Source organism: Physcomitrium patens, chromosome 1 (assembly GCF_059467195.1).
Source record: "Physcomitrium patens ecotype Gransden chromosome 1, ASM5946719v1, whole genome shotgun sequence".
NCBI lineage: Eukaryota > Viridiplantae > Streptophyta > Bryopsida > Funariales > Funariaceae > Physcomitrium > Physcomitrium patens.
The window spans coordinates 19,587,797-19,615,078 of record NC_143410.1 but is presented as its reverse complement, the minus strand read 5'-3'; the positions used below and the strand labels follow the sequence as shown (position 1 = coordinate 19,615,078).

Below are 27,282 nucleotides of genomic sequence, written 5' to 3'. Positions count from 1 at the left end.
ATAAGAGTTTGTGCATGAAAGCCAAAATTATCTTCAATACATATTTCTTTCTTAAAGTAGCAAAGAGAGGGAAAAAGAAACAGATAAAGAAAAGTGAAAAGAAGGAAGAGCAAGAAAAAGAAAAAGTGAAAAAGTGAAAACGGAGGAGAAGTTGTCGGCAGTTTGCGGAACGCTGCACGGAGGGTTGCTCTTCACGGTGAATGGTTCTAAAGCTTGTTACCATGAAGAGAACGGAATTGAAAACGCATAGTCTTCCTGTGAATGTGATGATCACGGCCAGCATGTGGTCCGATCGGAGCCGCATTTTGCTTAGCAATTCTACGTGTATGGTGCATCAATGTTCAATTCGTCTACAATGTTCTGTTTTCGTTTTCGGTGAATAAATTGTGTACATGCGATTGACGCCAAACTTTTGTAGTTATCTGTAAGATATCTTTGTTGCTGCTGTTTAGTTTTTACATCATGTGTGAAACATTAGCGGTTATTGCAGTATTAATTCTTCGTCATCAGATTCGTGCTGCATTTAGCAGACTCTCTTGCGAGGCTCAAATCGTTCCTGTGTATGTTAGTTTCTGGCTTCCGAACCTCGCTTGATACATGGCAGCTCGTATGCCTCGGCTTGGGCAGATGCGTCCAATGCCAACATCCATAGTTGTGTAAGATATCAACAATTCTGGGAAGGGGGAGGCCTTTTCTCCTAAGAAATCTATACTTCCCTTGCTGAAGGGGGAAGTAGAAAGAGAGGCCTGCCATGAAAAGGGCATCGTATCCCAATGCATTAGGTGTGGTGGCAGTAGCATATCTGGGAGCAGATTACTTGAGAGAAATCCTCCCGGGGCTGCACGAGATTCTAAGACCTGTTATTTGGGGAGTCTTTGCTGTAGCAATTGTATGTCGTGCCCTGAACTACGATTACTGGACCCAGGAGCTTAGGTCGATTGGAATGTTCGTAGGTTCCCTGGTGTTCATGGTTTGTTGTCTCTTCGTGGAGGCTGCGGCTATGCAATATGTGACTGCTGTTCTGGGTATGGATTGGCACTGGTGAGTATTCTGAACGTTTATCTCTTGATTTTTGTTAGTATTTGCCCAAGTACCACTGGAGAAGCTTTAGTGAACAAGCGGTAGGTTTCCTGCCTGATTGGAATACCAGGAGCTTCATCTCTGCTGAATTCATCCTCTCAAATCGGCTCGATGGGATTCTTTCATGTCGATCCGTGGTGTAAAAGTGCAAATGTGTGTTAAAAAATTACCGCATGCAATGAGCTATATCCTGCTGCGAGATAAAGGTCATCACTGTCCTCTGTTTCAGTAAGCGGTTCATTCGTATGTCTGTACCTGCAAGTCCGATCAAACATCGAAGACAAGGTGTAAACAATAAGTGATTTTGAGTGAAATGTATATATATATATATATATATATAAATTTATTCAACTGTGTAACCAAGAAGCTCATGAGACCGTGCCTAATTAGATTGTTTTAGAATACCAGGAATACTGCGCCTCTGCCAGATTCAGGACAATGGACGGTCCTATTTTCGAACGAGAAGCTTCCAAAAGTAATTGTGGCTCTTCTACGAGAGCCAATCATTGGGCTTCATCATTATTTGATGCTATTCCTCCTTTTGGCATTTTCGGTGTTGTATGGTTGCGTGAAAGCTCCGGGTATGGCACTGGGTGCGCGCTATATGTTCACCATGGCATGCGGAAGGCTCATCCGAGTTTCGACATTTACTGCAACTATTCTGCCTTCGGCAAGACCCTGGTGTGCTCAGGCACGTTTTACAATCGCCAACCACCCACATCCATGGGCACAGAAGTACTACGTGCCGTACTCGAAGGACCCTCGAATGGTCCAACAAATCATCAGTCGGGACGAGGCATTTGGTAAGTTCCAATTGAGAAAAAGAGATAAAGAAATGAGATGAACTAGGTCTGCATTGCTGTTTGGTATTTTATTTTCTCTGAATATAATCTCTGTTCAACGTGTAGGAATTTATTATTATTTTTGTTTATTTTTTTCGCAGCGTCACTTGAAAACTACCCTGCAGAATACGTGCCCAACTGGGGTTCACTGCAATTTCTGGTGAACATATTGAGACCCAGAGATCCTGCAAAGACTGGGCAGACAGGATATGACTGGTTTAACACGTTTAAGAACAGTGCCGCCGGTGGATGCAATGATCTTATGTTCAGTGGTCATGTATTCGTGGCAGTTTTAACAGCCATGGCTTGGCAGGTATGACAGTCATCTAGTTCTTCATCCACGAATCATTTGCAAACTTCTATATCATGAAGAACCACCAACTTCCTTTACTAATCTGTACTGAATTGTTAATTGTGATTTCTTTTCGTCAATGTGCAGGAGGCCTATCCTGGCTGGACTTCGACTTTAATATGGCTACTAGTTGTACATACTGCACAAAGGGAAATTCGTGAACGACATCATTATAGTGTAGATGTAGTCACGGGGGTTTATTTTGGGATTTTTTTATGGAATACAACAGGATGGATCTGGGCAAGTAGGGACCAACAGAAGGAGCTCAAACTTAAACTTTTAGCTGCAGTGGAGGATGACATCCAGAAGGCTGCCAAAGACGGCAATCTTGAGAAGATTACATACATGTTGAACAAAGTCAGTACTGCCAATAAAGACAATGAGCAGAAAGATAAAGTTTCTTATTGGTTTACAATGCTTTTGGGATGTTTTGTATTGTTCATGACACTAGGTCTAGGGCTGCTGACTTTTACATGGACAGCAAATGGTTGATTTGCCACTATTTTCTCAAACCTCAGTTGCTGCTTCATCTGACCCCTTGATTGCATGTCCTCCCTGGAGAATATTACATATCACATCATATTTTCCTCTTCTCAAGCTCAAATTTGAATTATGGGTATAGTAGCACCACCAGGAACTAGTAGGGTTGATTTGAGGGAATGATTCCCATTTCAATCATTCTTTCTATTGTAGATATTGTGAAACATGTGAACATGAGCATGGAGCAGTGAGGGCCAAGAGATTATCAAATGATCCAATTCAAAGTGGATTCACATGTGAAGGAAGTTTTTTGACCATTTAATAGGAATACAGCATTTTGAATATTTATGAGATCACAACCTGGTAAATGGTAGGTAGAGTAATTGAAATTCTAAATGAAACCTTAGCAGAAAATATTCATGTAAGCTTTTTGAAGTAATTTTTAGATTTATAACCGTGTCATTCTAACTACATTTTTGAAGTTGAAGTAGAGATTTTAAAGATGTACTGCCGGTAAGGAAAACAAGCAGAAAGATTAAAATTTCAAGTTGGTTACAAGCTGATTTCGAATTTGTAAGAAAATTTCAAAATAGAATTTAAAGCCAAACAAGGAAGGGGTCAAGGGAGGGAGGGAGAGTGAGGGCATCCGGGTGATGAGTCGAAGGCGGGCCAGGGACGAGGACAATGCATCGCAGGACCAGTGGCGTCAGCTAAGAGCGGACAACTAAATCGCCCTTTGGTAGATATTCAAGTTAGCCAATGGCAACTTTACGAGTCTCATCCAAGCCCCATCCCTGCCATACTCGTCTTCCATTGCAACCCCACGTAATCCGCCCTCATTGGCGGCCGAGGACTGGATGGACAGTGCGCTCTGCCGAACGGTGCCCACGATCCACCTCACCCGCTCTGCGATGTCGCGCGGCACCAGGGACGTGAACGAGCCCAGAGCATCACACAAGCGCAAAGGACGTTGGGTACCCAGTGGTATTGCAGTAACTGAGAGTAATCGATTTGATGTGCGGTGCGCAGCTCTTCGGGGGCTAACGACTGGCTTGCGTGCTTGCATGTACTGTGCAGGATCGTTTTAGTTGTGGGCCGTGATTCCGTGGTTTGAGAGCCGAGCAGCGGCCTCGGGTTACTGAATGGCCTAGATGCCTGAGGTCGATCAGAGTGGGGTTGCAAGGTTCGAAATGTGAGGGTGTCTGGTGGATCGGGTGTTGACGTTTAGAGTTGTGGAATTAGTTAGTTGCGTTCTCCGATAGACGATCAATCGAAGGCCGGCATGCTTCGCGCTCGTTCCTCAACTGTGTTGCGTTCTGTGATCAGTGTCGGGATGGTTTCTGGTGGAATGACCTGGGGACGGGCATGAATGAGAAGCAGGATAATCGGAATAAACGAAAGATCACCCTCAGGGGCGACCGAAGCTCGTTGCCAGGCTTCTATTCCTGCGAATAAGAAGAGGAGTTACAGCGATACTGTGCGCCCTGTAGAAGTCGGCGAACGAAGCGATATAGAAAGGACTGGTGCTGGCGTTCGAGGGGTTCGATGCTCATGCAGTACATTAGGTGTGCACCAGAGGGTCAGCGTTCTGAGCTCGTCGCTGCCACGATGATGCAAGGGATGGAATGTTGGGGTACGACACCCCCGCCCAAATGGCATTACAACCCCAATTCCAGCACAAATCTCGCCCAGATGAACGCTCCGCAGTTTCATCCGCCATGGAATGGCAATTGGGGTGATAGAGCCGACCTTGTGGGCACCGGCGATGTTCCAAACAAAGCGACAGCATACAGTCGAGCGCTTCGCAAGTCGTGCTTGCTGAATCAAAGGGGGTATTTGAAAGCGCGGCGCAATCGATCGGACTCTGCGGACAAGCTTCGACATCATCAGTCACGACAACGGCGAGCAATGAGCAACCTCGAATGCTGCCAGGTACGCCACGGCGCTCCTTGCTCCGCTTGACTTTTGCTTGTTGCAGTGCTGGGTTGGCACCTGTGGGAGGTTGCGGGCTGGATACTTGGCAGTGGGCGGCTGCAGGGGCTGGTGTTTGATCGACAATGCTGGAGGGGACAGCTATTCGGTTAGTCTGTCATCGATGTCTGAGCCTTTTGTTGTGGCGATTGGGCAGGGGTTTCAGTTTCTTTTTCAGAAAGAACTGCGAGCAAGCGACGTGAGCAGCTTGGGGCGTATCATCTTGCCGAAGGTCGATGCGTAGACCCAGCTTAGTGTCCGTCACTGACAGATTGTGTGTCAGAATGCATCAGGTGTGGGTATTGTTAGAAGCATGGAAGATATGGAAGAATTCGAGGGGGTTTTCTGATATTTTGCACCTGCGAAACGCTCCCGTCTGATTTGTGCAGAAGGATGCAGAAAGACATCTACCGTTTTTGGCTGTGCGGGAGGGTATCACAATGTCCTTGATGGACTACCATACCGGCCAATACTGGACGGCGCGCTACAGGTATTGGCCGAACAACAAGAGCCGTATGTATTTGCTGGAGAAAATCGGGAGTTTTGTGAGCTTCCACAAACTGGAGGAAGGAGACCTTCTGCTGTGCTATCGAAACCCGCAAGGGGCTTACGTGAGCTCTCATGGAGTCGGAAATTTTCTGGCGTGGCGTGTTTGATAGTTGTGAGTGGTCATCCTTCTGCATGGAAATGGTTCGACGAAAGTATCGTGAGCACAGCGTAGCAGACTCACATTCGACAACGCAGTCGATGAAAAAATCGTGGCGATGCTTTTGTGTAGGTCATCCGAGGCAGGAGGGTGGCAGCTGAAGCGATGAGCAGCCCCAGAAGAGAGCCGAGTCCCGATCGTGCGCAGGCGAAGGAAACTGCAACGAGGCCAGTTGTGCTGGAATCATACAAGGTAACACTTCAGGCAACTCAACACCGTGAGTCCCAGGCTAGGGAGCTACTGCTTTGTGTTGCACAGCATCTCATGTTGGTCATGCTGATGAGTGTGTACATTTATGGTCGTGGAACCGAATGAAAGGATGAATGCAACAGCACGGGGAGTTCAGATGCGAGCAACCCATCATTCGACACGCCAGATAGCGCTCTGGAAGAATTGTTGAGCGGGAAGGATGTGAGTGATTGTATGAGCGGGCTACAGGATTTTCTTGATGGGGACTTGGGGATTACGAGAGACTGGCAGGGCGAGAAGCTGGGAGGAAGTTTGGTTCGGTCGTTCCAGCCGCCTCTTCTGGATTTGGACTTCGACCCAGTGGAGGGAATGCTTTGTATGCCTAACGTGAAGCAACGGTACATGGACTGAAAGAAGCGCATCATATCATTTTTTTTTTTATTATATATGTGTGCACCACAAACAAGAATGACGATGACAGTTGTACTAGATGATCCTTAGATGCATTCTTTTACTTACTTCTATCTATTTATTATGTTTAGGTAACAGTTATACTAAATATATGTCCTTGAATTTATTCTTCTTCTTGGGATGAGTTTTACGAGGAGCATTGATCACATGTTGTGGAAGTTTAAGTTGTAGCAAATTTTATTTATCACATATTTTGATCTATGTTCTTTTTGAAGATGATTGATAGGGCCTCTCAGTCATTGATAGTATTTTATAGTAAGGTGGGAAGATCACTGTGTTATTTGGTTGTTCTGAAGCCTTTATAATTTCTTTCAAATAAAACATTTGGAATATCATTAAGTGTTGTTCCTACTTTTAGTAAAATTATCAAATATTGGGAGTCCTTTCCAAAGTTGTGATTCCAAACATGTTATACCTCGTTATGTATTCAAAAAAGCTTATGTCATTTTTGAGGATTTTCATCTCGATTACGTCGTCTGGAAAGTTGTGACAATCATAATGTCTCGTTTGGTAGATTAGCAAACAAAGGCTCTTCAGTCGAAATCATTGATTGTAGGTTCTTCATTTCTTTAGCGTCACAACTACAAAGAAGCTACAAACAAAGATTGAAATTAGAATGGTATCTTGTCTAGATTTTGTTTCTTTTAAAAAGAAGGTTTTGATCTTCAATTTGATGGATGTTATGGATGAAAAGTCTCCATCGCCTTTGTTGCATTTGCAAGATTCTTTGCTAGCTTCCAAGTACATTCACTAATATCATATCTGTGCCAATAGACAAGATATTTCATTTTATTTTGGTGCTCCCTTAAATCTAAGACTTCCTCTACTTTGAACTTTTCATTATTGTCTACTTCTATAGGAGAAGGTGGAGTTTGTCTTCTTCTTGGTATGTCCACTATCTTGTATAGTTCAAGAAGAAACATGTTGAATATTGGATGAATTTTCATTAACTTTTGTAATTGTAAACGATATGTAATTGAATTATTTGTGCAGAAATAGGAAATGGTTTAAGTCTATGATAGTCCAACTTGTCACAAAGATGAGTGCTCTTGATATTACGACAAAGTAATCATACCTTGTCACTTGCATGGAATGGTGGTTGTTTCTTTTGATAGACATCTGCATTGAACTTTTGTTGTTCTTGAACTTCTTTTAATTGTGCCTTCATTGTTGCATGTAGTTTTGACAAATGATTTGCCAAATCTTTTGCTGTAAGATTATCAGCTTTTGAAAAGTCAAAAGTATCCAGTAATGGATAACCATAATTGGTAAAGAAAGGTGTTTGTTTTGTAGAAAAATATAGTGTATTATGATAAGCAAATTTTGCCAATGGCAAAAGAGTTGTCCAATTATCTTGTTGGTAGATGATAGTACATCATAAATATTATCCCAAAACTTGATTAACACGCTCCGTTTGTCCATCAATTTGAGCATGGAATGGCAAAGATAGTTTCATATCCTCTTTTAGAATCTTAAAAAGAATCCGCCAAAATCTTGATACAAATTGGGTTCTTCTATCTGATAGAATATCTTTAGGTAATCCATGATAGTGATAGATGTTGTCAAGATGTTGTCAAGATGTTGTCAAGATGTAGTGATAGATGTTAATATTGATTTTGTTGAGTCCTCAACAATCGACACACATCCACAATGATCCATCTTTTTTCTTCACAAATAAAATTGGAGCTCCTACTAGAGATTTGGAATGGCGTATGAAGTTCTTGGCCAAATTCTCTTCAATATACTCCTTGCGTTTAGCCAAATCATTTTATGATTAACTACAGATTGGTCCAAATGGCAGTTGTGCTCCTTCTTGAAGGTCAATTGAGCAATCATGGGAACGATGTTTTGGAAGGATATTTACATTCTTCTTTTCAAATACATCTTGAAAATCTTGATATTGGCTTTGAATGCCATTTGAAGTCTTTTCACCAATAGAAAGAGATGTAGCTTAAATGACACAAGGTGATCCATTTTTTGCAGCATGCAAGAAAGCTCTTGCACCTACAAATACAGGTTTAATTATACTAGACTTATGACTTTCTACTTGATTAACTACGCTCTTAGTTATACTTTCAAAAAACTCAAGACTACAAGAAGTCCAATCTATTCTAGGATTATATTTTTGTAGCCATGATAAACCTAAAATAATTGGATTAGAAAGAGATCTAATGACATTAAATATTACAAAGCTACTATGACCATTAGTTGCTACTTCTATAGGATGTCATGGACACAAAAATACAGACTTGAGATCTAACAAGAAGTTCAGGAAGAACTGACAAGAACTAAATTAATCAGATGAATACAAGAACAACACCAGAGAGGTGAGCTAGAGCTCCAAGAGATGTGTTGTCGAGACTGAAGAACTCTTCAGCCTCGATTCCAATATATACTCTAATTTAGGAAGCTTCTGAAGCAATTTCCATCAACTAGGAAGCTTCTAGAAGGTTCCAGAGACTTGCTTCTTGAAGGTTCTAGAAACTTGTCTCTAGAAGGTTCTAAAGACTATGTCCCTAACATCACCCCCTCCTTTAGCTTCAAGGTCTCTGAGAAGCAATGTTATTGTTAATCAGTACCAACGCAAGAAAATGAAGATCTGTCACATAACGTCTATTATGAATTTTAACTATTGTTCACGAGGCAAGTGGTTCATCGGTCCTTGAAGCCAACGGTAGTGGTCCACTCCTTCGACTTCTGACCAAGCATGAACTTCTGTGTCCTCATTGTAAAATTGTCCTACAAACACGCCTTCTGGCTGACCATCGTAAGTAGGCTCGAACTCAAATACAATCACCAGTGATCGGTTACTCGGTATCCTCTGTCGTCGTTGTGGTGTAGGCGGTTCATGATTTTGAGGTCGCCTTCGTGAGCTAGTCGATTGAGATAATCTGACTGGCATAGTATCTATCTCTTGGCTATCCATATCAGAAGACCAAACTATGGCTACTAAAAAAATTCTACTTTATCTTGGAAAAAATAACTACATCAACTTCGAATTTTGGTGGTGCTCTCCCCCTTTCTTATATTCTCGGATGAGCAAGCTTTAGAAAGAAGCTATCGTCGAACCGGCTTAGGTTTATGAGGATGTTGTTGATAAAACTCTTGTACCTTTTGCGGCGTATTGGCGAGATTTTCAACTGGCTCCCACGTTTGCTCATTAATATCGTAGCCACACCAATGAACAAGATACTCCAACTTGCCCCACCCTCGTCGTGAATCCAGCACCTTTTCAACCTCGTATTCCTCGTGGTTTTCGATCTCAATACTAGGTGGCGGACACTGCATTCTTTCAGGAAAAGACGACTCTCGATAAGGGTCCAACAGAGAAATATGAAAGACTGGATGTACCTTCATAGAAGCCGGTAATTCCAAACGATACGCCACTGGATTGATTTACTTTTGGATGATAAATGGTCCCAATCTTTGATAGTCCAACTTATCACATGGTCGCTTGGTCTTGATATTTTGTCAAAGAAGCCATACTTTATCTCCAATTTTGAAAGTAGGTGCTTAATTCTGAAATCTATCTGTAGACGCCTTGTAGGATTCTTGAGCGGATTGTAATTGAAGCTTCAACGTATTTTGAAGCTCTGATAGTTGTTTCGTAAATCCTTCAACTACTATATTGTTATTTATTGATGGACTCAATAAAACAAGCTTCGGATGATATCCATAGTTGGAAAAGAATGGTGTGTATTGAGTAGACACATGGAAGGTGTGGTTATATGCAAACTTGACTAGTGGCAGATATGTGGTCTAATCGTCTTGTTAATAGTTGATGCTGCATCGTAAGTATTGTTCCAAGACTTGGTTCACTCGTTCCGTTTGGCCGTCAGTTTGAGGATGAAAAGCCGAAGAAAGCTTGATATCCACCTTCAGTATCTTAAAGAGAGATCTCCAAAACTTTGATACGAACTGGGTTCCTCGATCTGATACGATATCATCTGGTAGTCCATGATATCGATACACATTATCGAGAAAGAGTCTTGTTGTGACTTCATTAGACAATGTCTTCTTGCAAGGGACAAAGTGCGCCATCTTTGTAAGCCGATCTACCACGACAAAGATGCTGTCAAATGATTTCGATGATGGCAGGTCTGTGATGAAGTCCATGGAAACTGAAGACCATGATCGACGTGGAATCGGCAATGGCTGTAAGAGTCCATAAGGGCGATGCCGAGGATTCTTAGATCTTGAACATATGTCGCAAGAGAGGACAAAATCTTTCACATCCTTTCACATTCGGGGCCACCAAAAATCTCGAGAAATAAGCTCCAAGGTCTTGTTGAATCCAAAATGTCCCGCAATTGGAAAATCGTGGCAAGATTGAAGAACTCAAAGTCGTGCTGGTCCTTTTGGGATATACAACCGCTCCTCAAAGTATAAAAGATCTCCCTCCACCTTGAACTTGTCATCATTGGTACGCTACTTGATATCAATGGCTACTAAATCTTCAATGGTCATGGCACATACCTGATTCAGGAAGTCAGCATCAATTGGTACAATAGTAGCACAAAGCCGAAATTGCTCTGGCTTCAACAACGTCATACATTGTTGATCAAACGTTGCTTCTTCAGCCTTTGGTACAAGATATGATCTCCTCGATAAGGCATCAAATAGTCCTTGTTACTTTCCAGGTCGATAAGTGATAATAAAATCAAACCTAGATAGTGACATATTATACTGAGTTTGACATCAATTTAGAACTCGAGCCGACATGAAATACTCCAAATTCTTGTGATCTGCGTATACGGTGTCGTAAGGCATGATTTGCTATCTGGGAATACACTGGGTATCTAGCTGTAGAAAGTGTACCTTAAACCTTTATATGATTCTTTTCTTAGCTTCTAAAACTCCTTTATTTTTGTATAAAATTCCAAATATAACAAAATCCCTTCAAAACATATTTCTTCCGCAAAGGGGTTTTCTCGCCCCAAACTTTAGAAAATCAAAACTATTGATCTATTTGTGTAATTTCTTTCAAATTTACAAGATAGGTAGAATTTACCCTTAACTCTTACTACAAAAAAAAACCAATTGCAAATTCACTACTGATCTTCTGGCATCTAAGAAATCCTAGCACACACTCCAAATCCTAATTTACAAGCACCCAAAAAACTATTTTCCATATATCTCAAAAACCCGAACTCCAAATGTCATAAAACTTATACAAAAAGTTTACTAACATGAAATTACACATTTCTTGAAATTCTGAGCCACAACCTTGTTAAATTGCTCAAGATATAGCTCAAGAGACAAACACTAGTAAATCGGTTTACTTACTACCCTTAAGATTGCATGTGCTGACTTCAAAATCCAATAACTCCTTCATCCTAACTTAGAATCCAATAAGCAATATGTGAACAATATAGCCGCAAAAGTACTCTCTCCAATCGCAGTCGCCGATCCTCAATTGCCATCTGTATGCGTGATTTATGCCCAAAAGAGTGACAGTAGATCCACAACTAACACCTTAACTTTGAGCGCCTATAACTTCTTCATAAAAACCCCAAATGACACAAAACTTGCACCAAAACCTTAACCAAAAACCTAAACCTTCTGACGTTAGCCTTCAATGTTCGAATGGCCTTGAGAAAATAACCCTAATCCCTAATATGGCCTCGGGCAGCCTCCTCAAAGCCCATTGGTCATGATTTTTGACCAATAGGAATGGAGATTTTGATTTTTCATCTCCATTCATCTATATTGGTGCCCTAATTTCTCCCTTTGCTACCAAAATCCTTCTTCAATCCTTTTTTTTATAAGACTTACATAATGTATGCTCTAAATACCAAATAAAAGAACCAGAAGAAGTTTTCAAAGGTCACGAATGTCTAACAAAGGTGATTCTAAATATTTAGAAGTTACTATCAACCAAAACCAATCTTAAAAACCACTATCAAAAGGAAATTAAAGTTATACAAATTCTATAGTAATCTTTTTAAACAACCTCTTTTCAAAGTAATAATCAAATTATATTCTACAACCAACTAAAATCTACTAACATGGCTCTCACCATGTTGCTTAATAAATTATATATTAAGTACATAATTATATTATTTTCATATAGTAGCCGAACCACAACACAACAACGGTAATTGGGTGTGCAGCTCCTTCAAGAAAGTGACGCCATTCTTGGAAAGAATCCACTACAGCAAGAAGTTTCTTATCGTGGATCTCATAATTGATTTCAATAGCAGAGAACTTTCGTGAATAGAATGCAATCGGATGGAGCTTCTTGTCTTCTCTCATTTGTCAAAGTACAGCTTCCAAAGCAAAATCCGAAGCATCAATTTCTAAATAAAAAGCCTTTGTAAAGTCTGGATGTACCAAGATTGGAGCCATAGTAAATGCGGTCTTTAAGTCTTGAAACGCCTTCTCTGCTAGAGGTCCCCATTCTAGCTTATTCTTGCATGTCAACCGAGTGAGAGGAGGAGCAACTTGAGAATAATTCTTGATGAACATCTGATAGAAGTTGGCAAAACCAAGAAAGCATTGTACGTCTCTAACCATCTTTGGAACCTCCCAGGACATGATTGCTTCCACCTTCTTGGGATCCATCTTCAAGCCTTCTGTAGTCGCAACGAACTCCAGAAAATCCATCTCTATTTGGTGAAATAAATACTTCTCTAACTTGGCGTATAGTCCTCGCTCGCATAGTTTCTTCAAGACCAAACAAACATGCTTTTCATGTTCCTCTTCATTTTTGGAGAATATTAGAATATCATCCAAATAAATGACAACAAAATCGTCAAGGTGCTCTCAAAAAATGTCATTCATCATTTGTTGAAAGACCGCTAGAGCATTGATAAGACCAAAGAGCATGACATTATATTCAAAATGGCCATACCTTATACAGAACGTTGTCTTCCACTCATCTCCTTCTTTGATTTGTACGAGGTTGTAAGCTCTCCTTAGATCAATTTTTGTAAAGATCCTTGCACATTCAAGTTGTTTTAAGAGACCAAAAATCAAAGGTAACGGGTAACAATTCATCTTTGTTACCTTGTTGAGGCTTTGATAGTCCACACACATCCGCAACGAGCCATCTTTCTTCTTCACAAGTAAGATGAGTGCTCTAGCTCACGATTTTGAATAACAGATGAAATTCTTGGCTAGATTCTTGTCGATGTTCTTCCACAACTCCGCCAACTCCGTCTGCGATAGATTGTAGATTGTGCCAAAAGGCGGTTGTGCTCCTTCTTGCAAGTCTATGGCGCAATCATATGGTCGGTGTTCCAGTAGTATGTCGGCATTCTTCTTTTGAAACACGTCTTTAAAATCCTTATATTGCTCAGGTATACTTGCTGTCGAGATCTTCTTCCTGGTAGTTGGAGCCGCATAAATGACAAATGGTGTGCCTTCCTTAGATAATCTTATAAATGCTCTTGCTCCAATGAATAAAGATTTCTCTATTCGAGGTTTTCTACTAGGCTTGCTCTTAAGTGGTTTTGTAAAAAAAGTCATCTTCCGCAACCTCCAATCTATGGATGGGTTATGCTTTTTCAACCAGGAAAGACCAAGAATAACAAGATTTGATGGGGTTCTAATAATATTGAAAATAATATGACTACTATGGCCCTTAAACGTCACTTCTATAGGTTCTGATTCATGGGTGACACTACCAGACAATAAAGGTCGCCCATCTATGACCTCAATGTGAACAGGTTTGGATTTTTGTACTATAGGAATCTTATGACGCTTTGCAAATTCTTTGTCTAAAAAACAAACAGATGCTTCTAAATCTAATAATGCTAAAGTTCTCAGTTTCTAAGGGCCAATAAACAAAGAGATTGTAAACCAAAGGGTAGGTTGAGTGGAAACAATGGAACTTGATTATTGTTGCGATATTTCACTGTCCAGCCATACGGTTCCTATTGTGGCTGGGCATCCTCGTTTTCGTGAACAAACGCACCCCTAATCCTGACAATACGTCAATTTTGCTTCCTGGGACAGTTTCCAACTTTGTGGCCTTCTTCACCATAATACAAGCATAGACCTTCCTCCATACGTCTCATTTTTTCTTCTAAAGTAAGAGATTTGACATGTACTACATCAATTTGCATGTCTTCTACCTCTGAATGTGAATTCACGCTGCTTACCAACATAATTGGGGCATGGCGAACCGTATGTTGTCTTGAACGTTGGTCTTGGTGGTGTTGGAATAGGTAGTTATCGCACTTCATAACTTGGCTAATAGCTTCGTTGAGCATTTTTGGATCAGGAAGAGTTAACAGCAAATCCTTCACATCGTCCCTTAAATTCCAATAGAATTAACTCATCAACACTTCTTCATTCCAATTCATGTCGCATGCTAATTGCTTGAAGTCCGATGTATAGATTGATGTAGAGCGCATTTCTTGTCATAGTGACCGGATCTTTGTTGTAGCCCATCGAACCTTATCATGTTCACCAAATGCTTCCGCAAACGCCTCTGAAAAGGTTTCAAAGTTGTTTAGTATGGACGATCGTTTCTCAAACAAAGGAACAAACTATGATAGAGCTTGCCCTATAAGTAAGGTTCCAACAAGCCCAACATGTGACTCCTCCGTTGGATAGCATTTGGGCTGTAAAACTGTTATCAACCTGATTTGGTTGACGAATCCTCGAAACTTGGAATGCGTACCATTGAACTTATTTGGAAGGCTAACTCGAGGCTCCTTATGTTATAGAACAAGCAGTGCTTGTCGAACCTGAGGTAAAGTTGCTTCTCCAAGTGCAGAAGTTTGAGGCTGGTGCAACCTAGATTGTGCCATCTCAGATGCTCCATCATTATGAAGCCTTGCCACGACTCTTTCAATCTCTGCAGTTCTTTGCGATAATGTAGTGAGGGCATTCATGATATCATCCAACTTGGACTCCGAACTTTTCGTCATACTAATGTCTTGGCCTCCGGCCATTCTAAGAGAAGGACAAAAATGACTGTATAAGATGAAAATATTGGTTTAGAGGAGGATACTCTGCAACCTCTAAAATTCCTTAAGAGCTCCAAGAAAAGGGGTAATCCACTCTCTCCAAGAAGAATAAGATTCTAATATTGTAAGAAAAGAAGTATCAATTTAGAGGAGAATAATCCGCAACCTCTAAAATTTTAGTACACTTTCAAGCAGAGGGATAATCCACACTCTAACGAGGAAGAAACTAGCTCTGATATTTGAGATGAATGAAGTCTCGAAAAACTATCACGGACATAGAAATACAGACTTGAGATCTAACAAGAAGTTTAAGAAGAACTGGCAAGAATTAGATTAATCAGATGAATACAAGAACAACACCAGAGACATGAGCTAGAGCTTAAAGAGATGTATTGTTGAGACTGAAGAACTCTTTAACCTCGATTCCAATATATACTCCTATTTAGGAAGCTTCTCTAACAACTTCTACCAACTAAGAAGCTTCTAGAAGATTCTAGAGACTTGCTTCTTGAAGATTCTAGAAACTTGTCTCTAGAAGGTTCTAAGGACTATGTTCCTAACATCTTCTACTAACTAGAAAGCTTCTCAAGCAATTTCCATCAACTAGGAAGCTTCTAGAAGGTTCGAGAGACTTGCTTCTAGAAGGTTTTAGAAACTTATCTCTAGAAGATTCTAAGGACTATATCCCTAATATAGGAAGGGTTTCATGAGTAACATCTCCTAAAGACTATGGACGACCATCTATGACTTCTACATGAATAAGTTTAGTTTTCTTCTCTAAAAGTATACTTTATCTTTTGGCATATTTTTCATCTAAGAAACATGCTAAGGTTCCTGAATCTAACAAGGTAGAGGCTTTTTGATGTTTAGGGCTTAGAATAATATTTATCATAAAACATGGAGAGGGTTCTGAGGAGAGGATAGGACCTTTGCTAGGCGTTGTATAAGGTTCTAGCCACACGGTCCCTATTGTTACTAGACAAATTTATTTTTTGACATGCTATCTTCTTTGATCGTCGTATTCTTCATTTTATAGTTGCGTCACTTCTTTGAGCAATGTGCTTAGGTTCTCCACAATATAAGCACAATCTTCCTAGATGATGACGAGTCTTTTCTTGTTCAGTAAGAAATTTGAAATGTATCGCATCAATTGAATATCCTTTACTTTTGAATTTATGTCTTGAAGAAATATTGATGTTGCCATCAAATTATAGAAACATTGAGTTCCACTTGTATGGTTCTCAGATCGAGATTCAAAAGAATGATTGTCATACTTTACAGCAAAGTCAATTACTTGACTCAATGTTTGAGGGTCAGATAAATTGAGTATTAATTTTTTTACCTCATATTATAATCCATAGAGAAATTGGCTAATAAATGCAATATCATCTCACTTGATATCAATTATAAGTTGTCAAAATTATGAAGCATACAACGTTACCAATCGATTGCCTTATTACAAAATATGGATCTTATTAGTTGCAATACAAATTTCATCATGTTCTCCATACATGGATCAAAACTCTGCCAAAAAAGCCTCTAGATTATCTAATATTAGATCTCATCATTCAAAAAAAGATGAAAACCATGATAATACTGAACCTCAAAGAAGGGTACCAATGAATCTAACTTGTGATCTTAGTGTTGGATAGCTTTGGGATTGAAGTTCAATCACAAGTTGTACTTAATTGATAAATCGTCTAAACTTTGATCTGGTACCATCAAACTTCTTGGGTAGGGTAATATGTGGTTCTCTAATAGTGGAAGGACGTTCCACCATAGCAGCAAGGATATGATTTGGTGCAGATGTTGAAGAAGCTCCAATCATTTCTATATCTTTACTTCCTACTAATCTTGTTGCTCCTTGTGGTCGTAAATTTAGTTGATGTATTGCAAGTATTAACTCTCTCAATTGCTCTTACATTTGTGCCATTGTACTCTTCATTTCAACAAGTTCTGCCAGGATAACTATAGAATAGATAAATAAATTTTGTAATAAGTTACTGGTTGGTTATTGACAACCTTGAGAATTAGACTTATGGTTAGACAGTTTAGTTGGTAACAGTAAGATGTTAGTAGAACAAATGGTTAAGAATTCAAAGGGTCAATTCTAACACTAATAGATTTTACTACTTGCTTATTATTAATCTATATTTTTTTATTATATCTTTTTAATTAAGCTCTTCTATAATAAAATATATATATTTTTTTTCACCTAATAGCCGTGTTATTACATGAAAATGAATAATACTTTAAAAATATATTTTCATTAATGACTCAAATTTTGATATTATCAATAGTCTATTAACAACCAATGGTCATAATAGCATGGTCATGTTAGACTCATTGAAGCAATTTTATGAATAACATCTTTAGAAGATAACAAAAAACCACCTATTACTTATGTGTATATATATATATATATATATAGGTATGATTTTCTTAACTAAAAATATTTCTTTTTTTTTGACAAAGTCTTTGTCTATATAACAAGTTGACGCTCTTGAATTTAATAAGGTAAAGACTTTGTGATTTTTTGGTCATAAAATTTTTTTTACTATAAAGCAAAGTGAAGGATTTGAAGAGAAAATACGACCTTTATTAGGTATTTCATAAGATTCTAGCAACATGGTCATTATTGTAATTAGAAAAACTAATTTTTTAATACATGAACTTCTTTGGTAACTATGCTTTGTATTTTGTAGTTATATTGCTTTTTTAGATAATATTAAAAAATATACTTAAGTTCTTTATAATATAAGCATAAATCTTTCTAATGATATTAGATTCTTTTTTTTCAATAAGAAATTTTAAATATTTTGTATCAATTTACATAGGTTTTGGTCTTGATAAATAAGCTTTTGTAAGCTTAAAAGTTGTTGCCATCACTTAACTTGTATTTTTATAATTAAAAAAGTTTTTCTTAGTATTTTTGAAAGAATTGATTATTGCATATAATAGCTTGAGCAATAAATTGCTTCAATAAATCTATTTTTGATATTACCAATAGTAAATCTTTAATAATATTTTTTAATCCATATCAAAATTGATTAATAAGAACTTTTTTATTTCAATCTTCATTGCAAGTGAGATTTTGGAATTCAACATCATATATGGTGGCCAAACATGATCCTTGTCACAAAGATATAAGTTTGGTCTTTGCTACTGTAATTGTCATTTTACTTATTCTACAAATTCCTTTTAGAATAAACCTATATAAAAGAATTCAAACGCATGGAAAGACTAAGTACATGAGTTCTACTTGTTAAGGTCACACAATTAATCGTATCCTGAATCATTGAAAATACCAAAGAATACTACAATGCTGTCCACTTCTTAATAGTACTTTGTAATCACTGATAACAACAAAGCGTAATTCTTGCTTTGTCTTAAAAGACCGCTCGAAATACATAAATTCTATCCAATACCAAAAATAATAGACTTCCACTCCAAACAATCTATCTTCACACAATTTCTATAATTATAGACTTCTTCTGTCGAAACACATACAATTCTTAATAAATAATAATCATAATCTTCCATCCATTAATAATCTCCTATAGAATCTGATAACAAACTTCCAATATCTTCTCATAATAATCCAACTATACAGTACTCTAATTACATAATCAATAATTTATAAATCAATCTCTGATTTATTCCACAGATTCACTTCACAATATTTAAAAATTATCCATTACTCTTCAACAATAAAAAAAACAAAGAGGTAGCACCAAACTTACTTCAACTCATGACTATCACAATCTGGCCCTCAAACTAACTCTACAATTCTTATATACTTACTCTCTATTCTCAGATTCTAACTGTAATTCTATAATTAATTACTTTTAATAACTAAATTAAGCATCCGTTGTCGTGTTGTAAGATGACTATATGGTAAAAATATAAATCAAAAAGATTTTATTAGTATTTAGTCATCTCGGATGTTAGAAACAGTGGCCAATTCCAGTGCCAATATTCAGGGATCAGTTAATGTCATTCCATTGCAAGCTATACCACTGTACGTGACATCAATAATATGCTCCACTGGCATCATCGAACCAAGTACCCTCCGTACCAATAGGACAACCAAGATCATTTTCTAACCCTACATGGAACAAGCCTAATAGGTATATATCGGTGGAGACATCGAATATGCCTGATGGGAATGCAAGAAGACCACTTCATTGTTTCAGTTGCAGACAGATTGGTCATTATGCTAGTGAATGTCCCAATCCCAAAGCCAATGACAATTACATGCCAGTGTATGGGAATTGCAAGTAGTCGGGGCATACTTATCAACAATGTAATGCTCCGTTCAATTTCAATAATCGAGATCAGCAGATCCAAAGCCAAAGAAAAATTGAGGAGATAAATCGAGGTCCTCAAGATACTCTGATAAATCATGTAGAATGTGTCCAAGCCATTCTTATCAAGAGTTGGCAAAAGGAGAAAGGACCAATTCAAGATTTGGTCAATTCAACATTCGTCTAATGCGAAGGGCCAATTTGACCTAATTATGGGGACATCCAATCCAGGTCTTGTTACGGACTTCTTACCCAATATGAGATGTGACTCGGTTAGGCAACCCAATGAGGTTCCAATTATGGTGGCTTTAGTTTCATTTCAAGTTGTATTGTTATCTATTCTGTTTCAGAAAAATATCCTTTTTGTAGAAAGATCCTCTTAGAGGCGAGAATTCCATGGAAGCGTGGTCTGCTGTTCCAATTCCAAGTCCAGGGCGGAAGAATAGGAGACCTTACGAAGTTAAAAAAAAAAAAGAGGAAAAGGAAGAGGGTATTCAGAGATCGGGATTTTGGGGTCGGAGAGCTTGCTTCAAGCTCCTTCGAAAGATATAGGAATTGGTTTCATAGGATTTGAGAGGACTTTGCAATCGTTACTCGTTGTGCAGTCAGTGTTTGTATTAGTGAATTGGGTTTTTTTGCAATAAAGTTAAGGCTAGTACTCTTGATCATTTTGTAAAATTAGAGAAACATCTGTACTTGAAATTTTAGAGATGTCTAGATGGTTGAGTATGCTAATTGTATGCAAAAATTTGTGTTAATCTAACGGCACAAATAGAGGATATTTGATCATTAGTATAAAGAGGTATCAAAAGTCAGCATATTGGAGTTGTTTAGGGTTTTTATAATATCTAGAGATCTATCAGCTGGAATAAGATGAATTTTAATGTAGTAAGTTGAGGACTTAAAAGCGGAGCTACATACAAGGTTTGAATAAGAATTAACAGTTGAAAAAGGAGAAATTACAAGTCAAGGTTTGTCATCAACTTTTTAGGCGGCGCTCTAGAGACATCAGTGTGGATTTACGACATTTTTTTGTAATTTGTAAGTTAGATTGGATTGAAACTTCTTGAGCATTTAGAAGACTTACAAAGACACTAGTAGTAGAAGTTTACAATAATTGGACAGTTACATTGAGAATTACAGCTTGCCAAAGCTCGTTGTTTAGGATTAGGATTTAAAAATTAAAAAATTAAAAAGAATAAAAAATAAAAAAATAAAAATTAAATTAAATTAAATTAAATTAAATAATATTAATAAAAATAAAATAAAATAAAACTAACAAATAAAAAAAGAATTTGTGCTTATAATATCTTGAAGTTATTAAAAATAGTGTTTCTAAGCACTTTGTATTGGAATTAAGCTTTTATATTGAAATCCGAAATAGTTTGTATTTAGATGGTTGAAACTTACTAGATAACTTGGATACTTACAAAACATCGTTTTATCTTTCACACTCAAATGCCTGATGCATTCTCAAGTAAGATAGCACGTAATATGACACCGCTATCTTGAGCTGACTATTCTATGGACTATTAGTTTATTTTATCAATATCTTATTAAAACAAACTAATATCTATTCTAGATAGTCGCACTCATATCTGTGTAGCGTTCTTGCAAACATACAATTGTTACCTATCTAAAAAATACTTAACTAATCTCTACAAATTTATTATTTCTTCTGGCCCACCCGATTAATTATTCATTCTATTAACCATTGTTGATTTCATCAATTTTGGTTCTAAATATAAATCTTCTTCCTCCTCCAATCTGTCCATCGACTCCTTCTTCAACTAATTTGAGAGATCTTCATTATACTCTCCCAATTCATAGACTTGAGCCTCTAATTCCAAGATTTGGGCATCGAGGAGTTCCAACTGATGTTGCTGCTTACTCATCCATTTTAGAACATCTTCAATTGATGCTTATGACCGCCTCTTCATGGCTAATTCTTTCATCAATTTTGCCATCTCACCTTGTAAAACTTCAATTTCAGACTTCAACTTCTCCGTTTCACATCTGGATTGGTTACTCAATGTCGCTTTCTCTTTTGCCAATAACTCAGCCTTTTCTCGTTTGACTTGCAATTAGTATTTGAGTTTCTCCTATTTTAAATTCCATATCTTATAAGTCTAGATCAATTCATCCCATTGTCCTTCTATAATCCATAATATGTGTTCTTTTTCTTACGTCCAAGCTTCTTGTTTTTTTAAAAATCCCCTCTCCAATGTCAATATGGATTCCGCATTCTCTTGAAGGATTTGTTATTTCTCTTTGATTTTTTGGTTCTGATCTGATATCACCTTCTTGCTGGCCTCTAGTTCTCATATGCTATTATCCTCTATATCTAATATTTACAGTATACAATGTATTTGTGAAATATACTTCAATAGAGCATTCTTAAGAGGTAATCCTTTGGGCAATCGACCCTATGGAAATGCCAACTAATTGATATCCATTGTAATTGAGGCTTCATTCATCTCTCCTATTGTAAAATAAATTGGAACCCATTCCAATTCAATAGCTAGAATGATCCCTTGTACCACTGTACGACTTGACTCTCCAATTTCATATATTATATCTACTGCGTTGACATTTTGTGCCACCAAATTCCATTTTCTTTGTGCAGGCACTGACACTGGTATAGGACTTTCCTCAATTGGCAGTGTTTAACGCAATGTGTATATAATTACAAGAGACACATAGTTGGAACAAAGTAAATATGTGAACTTTCTCAATTTTTATTTAGCTCCTATCTCCGCATGAATACGAGTAGCTATATAAGCTGCCCAATTGAACACCATCCCTTCCAGCATTCCTATTGCTACATATAATAATCGTTTGGACATATATATGGAGTGTCGGTATAATCCTAACCTCCTCACCACAAAGCGGAACCATTCTGTGAGTTCCGGTGAAAATACTTTAGCAATCTGCTAATCTTGGCTCCTCTCAAAAGATGACATACCTCCCTTGAAAAATCTTCTGGGACTGAAATCGCTTGATTCATTGGCTCCTATTGCAATCTCTCTAATCGGCAGAAACAATAATTTTTTAAGGATTATTTCACCAATCCCGATAATTCTCCCTTGTACGACACTCGATCCATCTTTGGGGTTGTAATTCGTGATGTATTTCTCCACTAATGCCACATTGATTGGTGGTAAGTGATTTGACTGGTATAATAATTGGAATAACTGCATATTTTGAAAGTCTTTTATTCTTTTTAGCATCTAATAGATATCTAACTTTATTGGCTCCATATTTATAATAATTATCACAGATGGTGGTTTTGATGTACGTTTAGCTCTCACAATTCAGCCATTGTCCTCTTTGTCTGTAGCTCGCTTTGTACTTTCAATTGCCATGATGCTCTCTCTCAAGCTCTTAACCTCTTAACTGGAATTATTACTCTTGAATACGCAAGCAACATAAGAAATGGCAATCTCAAAAAAACAACCAAAAATGATATTTTAGAATGACTTCTACCTCGTATTCCACTCCTATTCTCTTACTACCAGTAATCATGACAACATGTTACCCATATTGTGTGTTTTTCACCTCCGTCCCATCTGATACATTAATAATTATTAATTATCTCTTTACTCGCCTCTATACCCTAATGCACTTATACCATAATTAGGTCTATCCTAAGTCCATTCGAAGTCACCTCCCCCTCAAAAAAATACAAACCCGTTGTAGATTTTATGTATTATATAACCGTAATCAATTCCCATTAATACGGATACTGAATCGATGGCCCATGAAATCCTCCAATTGAATAGATTCATTGGAAAATCCTTCAATCACTCGCTACGATCTATGCCAATGCACTTGAAATTTGTCCGGAAAATAATTAAACCAGTTATCATACAACAATACCAAATCATTGGGCATAAAATTCTTCAAATGTAGCTTACTATTATAGTAATTCTTCCTCCATTTCTAAGTTACTATCATGTTGAACAGAGCTATAGCTCGTATTTCATCCAATTCTTTTAATTTTACCAACCAAGATTGTAATGGCTCTTTGTCACTGAGTCTTTCATCCAAAGCAATCCGTAAACTTTGAACCTCCAACTCAACATCCATTTCATAAATGCTACTATAGCAGCCTTGACAAACACGTACGAGATCAACCTCCAATTCGTATGATTGCTAACCAATTCTTTCAGACATCCAAATTGAGTTATAATATTCTCGTATAAAAAAGTAGCCACCATACTAACATTATCATTGAGAGAAGCAATATCCTCTATTCATTTTGTTACATAGTCTGTTACAACTAAAATATATTGCTTCTGTCCAAATTTTGATATTAGGCGATGGGACCAACAAAATCAATATCCCATTTTTTAAACAATACTTATGCCAAGATTGATACTAACGACATGACTGAAAAGCCTGTGGGTTGACTAATTCGTTGACAGGGAACAATATGACAAACAAATTGGTGTGCATCAAAAAACATTATAGGCTATCAATATCCTGCCATTAAAGCCTTGCGAGCAGTACAATCTCGTGCAAAATAACCACCACAACTATCCAAATGGCAATCCTCCAATATCAATTGTACTTCACTTGGAATGATATAGGATCATAAAATGCCATCTTTGCCTTGTTTATACAAAGCATCATGAATAATCTTATATGGAGTACTCTTCAAAATGAGCCGCTTCTTAAGCTTATTAGTAAAAGTTTGTAGAAAGGTACGGAAGGTCAAAAACTGAATGATTTTACTATATTTGGAGAAAATCAAATCCTCTATAAATAATTCCGCAATTGGGAGAGCATCGAAGACAAGCACATTGTCGAGAATATTAGATAAACGAGATAAATGATTAGCATTCACATGTTTCTTCTTTGGTCGTACAATAATTGTAAAATTAAACTCTTGTAGGAGTAATATCCATCGGCAATGCATCCACTTAATTGAGGCTTATTAATCATGTATTTAAGGGCATTATGATCTACATATAAGACAAACAGATATCCAAGCAAATAGTACCAAAATTTCTGAACCGAGTAAATTATACGCAATGCTTTCCGTTCAGTAGTAGTGTAATTGCATTCAACTACTATCGTATTGTAATATGACTATATAGTGAAAGATGATAATATAGATCTTATTATAGAAGAGCCAAGTTAAAAGAAAAATTAGAAAAATATAGATAAAAGATAAGAAGGTAGTAAAACTTTTAATAGCAATGCTGCCTTTTTAGAAAGGTGACTTCTACTTATTTTGTAGGGCCATAAATAAAGAAAAACAAGGTAGATTGGAAAAATAAATAATATAGACATCTTTAGGAAGAAGTTAAGAATAAATTCCAATAAAAATTATTTAGAAAAACTAGATATTGATACTCAGAGAGGGCCGATCATGAACCAGGGTCGAAATCAAACCTTGGGGCACAAAACTAAGTATTGACAACGACTCTAGGACTCTTTGGCAAATCGGAGAGTGGACTTTAATAGAAGATTAGATAGGATTTTTATAAGCATTACTTTTGGATGATTTGGAGTTGTTGTGACTTTGTAAGAGCTTTGTATAGTCAAGGTTTGTTTTAGATGACTTGGGTTTTATGAAATAAAATAGGGTTTACGTTTTGAGTGATTTCAAGAGTTTTGTAATAGATCTACAAGTGAAGTTTTGTAGGTTTATGGTTATGGTTATGTTTAATATGTGTTGTGAATTTAAACTTGATCTAATGGTTGAATTGAGGGATATTGAGGTTTAGGTGGGTCAAGATCTCAGAAAGTAGAATTTAGGTCCAGTGGAGGTTTTTAAGATTTCTTGTAATCTACTGGTTGGATTGGAGTGAAACTTATGTGAGAGATTATTAAACTTGTTTTTCTATGTTTATATTATCAATTTGATAACTCCGATCCTTTTCAATTTTTTTGTACTTATTTTTAATTTATTTTTTTAGAAATGTGTAAAATTTGAGTTAAGATCAACGATTTATTTATTAGTTATTGAGGTTTAAATCTGTTGTGGGAATTACTATGGTTTGGTTTAGGATTTGATTTAGGATTTGGTTAGGGTTTATTTAGGATTTAGGATTTGGTTAGGATTTGATTTAAGATTTGGTTTAAGATTTAAGATTTAGATTAGGATTTAATTAGGGTTTAGGATTTAGTTAGGATTTGATTTAGGATTTAAGGTTTGGATTAGGATTTGGTTTAGGATTTAGAATTTGGATTAGGATTTGAATTAGGATTTAGGTTTTGGTTTAGGATTTGGTTAGGATTTGGTTTAGAATTTGATTGGGATTTGATTTAAGGTTTTTTTAAGATTTGATTTAGGATTTAGGACTTTATTAGGATTTAAGATTCAATCAGTTTTGGCCTAAAGTTTGAATGAAGTTCAATAGGATTTTAACTAGAATTAAATTAAGATTGAATTGAGATGTATTTGAGTGATATTTGTGATCCTTGTAATATTTCTTTAAGAATTCTTATTGTTTGTTTGAAATTTATTTGAGGTTTTTTTGAATTTGATTAAGCTTGCTTAGTATTATTATGGTCTAATTAGAGCATTATTAGTATTCTATTAGAATTAGGATTTTTTTATTATAATTTCCATTCTTCTTTCCACAGCTAGGTGCCCGGAGCATTCTCAAGCAAAACTTCATGTATTACGACACTGCCACCAATTGCCAACTGGCATAATAGATAGGATGATCCAAACCTTTGTCATCCTTCTGACTTAGCATCGCTCTAATAGTCACATTGGATGCATCAATGTATACATAAAAGAGCTCCGATCAACGAGGAGACACCAATATTGGAGCAGAGACCAATTTTGATTTCAATGCGTCAAAGGCCATCGTACATTCCATGGTTCAAATAGGACAAGTCCCATTTGATAGAGCTTTCTTCAGTAAGTTTATTAAAGGTTGATAAATATCAGCAAACAAATGAATAAATTGTCAATAATAACTGACATGGCCAACGAACCCTCGAACTCCAAAAATCGTCTTTGGTCTAGGCAAGTTCATTATATGCTTCACTTTCTCAAGATCTGTAGCAATACCATGGCTAGAGACGATATGGCTTAATAATTTTCCTGACAGAATATCAAATTGATACTTATTGAAGTTCAACGATATTCCAAATTTAATGTACTGAGCCAAACATTTGCCTAGACAAGTAACATGATCTTGTTTTGTACTGAATGCACAGAAGTCATCTAAAAAGATCTCCATAAATATCTAGAGATAGTCTTAGAAGGCTTGAGTCATCACTCTTTGAAATGTGGCTGGGATATTACATAACCCAAAAGGCATCACGCGATAAGCAAATGTGCCCCAATTTGTAGTAAAGGTCGTCTTGAACTAATCTTCCATTGCAATTTGAACTTGATTATATCCAAAAAAATCCATCAAAGAACGAATAACATTCATGCCCTGCTATGACGACTAATATACTATTTGTAAAAGGTAATAGAAAATAATCTTTCTTGGTAGCCGCATTAAGTTTCTGGAAATCTTTACAAATGCAGATTTGTTCATTCTTTTTTGGTATCATCACGATTGAAAAAATCTACTCACTATTTGGTATTAGGTAAATAAAATCAACTACAAGAAGCTTGTCTAATTCTTCCTTTACAATGAGGCAATATTTAAAATTAACACGATGTTGTCTCTGCAATATCAGTTTAGCATTTTCTTCTAAAATGATACAATGCTCATAGACTTCAGCGAGAATACCTTTTAAATCATCATAAGTCCAAGCAAAAGCAGATTTATGATGCAAGAAAAAAAATTTCTAGCAGGTCAACTCCTGCTCTTTAATACCTTCATAGACCTTAATTGTCCAAGGTTCTGCTATAATCGTCGAGTTGATAGTTTGACATAAAGGTGCAATGGCGATGTTCTATTTCAACTTCTATGTTGGTTTAAAATTAGTCGATAAGTCTGACATGTGGTAAGTCCTGAATCTTGTGTCTATGGCACTAACATGGTGT

The 27,282-nt window shown here is 37.1% G+C and overlaps 2 protein-coding genes across 5 annotated transcripts; both read left to right on the top strand.

Moving 5' to 3' along the window:
- Positions 1 to 221: 221 nt before the first annotated feature.
- On the top strand, positions 222 to 3,098 carry LOC112281652 (protein PHLOEM UNLOADING MODULATOR). Of its 2 annotated transcripts, XM_073539152.2 has the most exons (5): positions 222 to 424; positions 1,080 to 1,121; positions 1,489 to 1,883; positions 2,024 to 2,235; positions 2,362 to 3,098. In XM_073539152.2, the coding sequence occupies exons 1-5, from the start codon at positions 393 to 395 to the stop codon at positions 2,764 to 2,766; spliced, it is 1,086 nt and encodes a 361-aa protein (XP_073395253.1). In that variant the 5' UTR covers positions 222 to 392; the 3' UTR covers positions 2,767 to 3,098. The 2 variants fall into 2 exon arrangements, with proteins under 2 accessions (XP_073395253.1, XP_024374180.1); XM_024518412.3 differs by lacking the exon at positions 1,080 to 1,121 and having other exon boundaries at positions 224 to 1,041.
- A 443-nt stretch (positions 3,099 to 3,541) lies between these two features.
- On the top strand, positions 3,542 to 6,208 carry LOC112291592 (uncharacterized). 3 transcript variants are annotated; one of them, XM_024539237.3, is made up of 5 exons: positions 3,542 to 4,686; positions 4,883 to 4,957; positions 5,115 to 5,386; positions 5,504 to 5,623; positions 5,750 to 6,208. In XM_024539237.3, the coding sequence occupies exons 1-5, from the start codon at positions 4,677 to 4,679 to the stop codon at positions 6,029 to 6,031; spliced, it is 759 nt and encodes a 252-aa protein (XP_024395005.1). In that variant the 5' UTR covers positions 3,542 to 4,676; the 3' UTR covers positions 6,032 to 6,208. The 3 variants fall into 3 exon arrangements, with proteins under 3 accessions (XP_024395005.1, XP_024394984.1, XP_024394994.1); XM_024539216.3 differs by having other exon boundaries at positions 3,611 to 4,686; positions 5,115 to 5,336; XM_024539226.3 differs by lacking the exon at positions 4,883 to 4,957 and having other exon boundaries at positions 3,694 to 4,686; positions 5,115 to 5,336.
- The last annotated feature ends 21,074 nt before the right edge of the window (positions 6,209 to 27,282 follow it).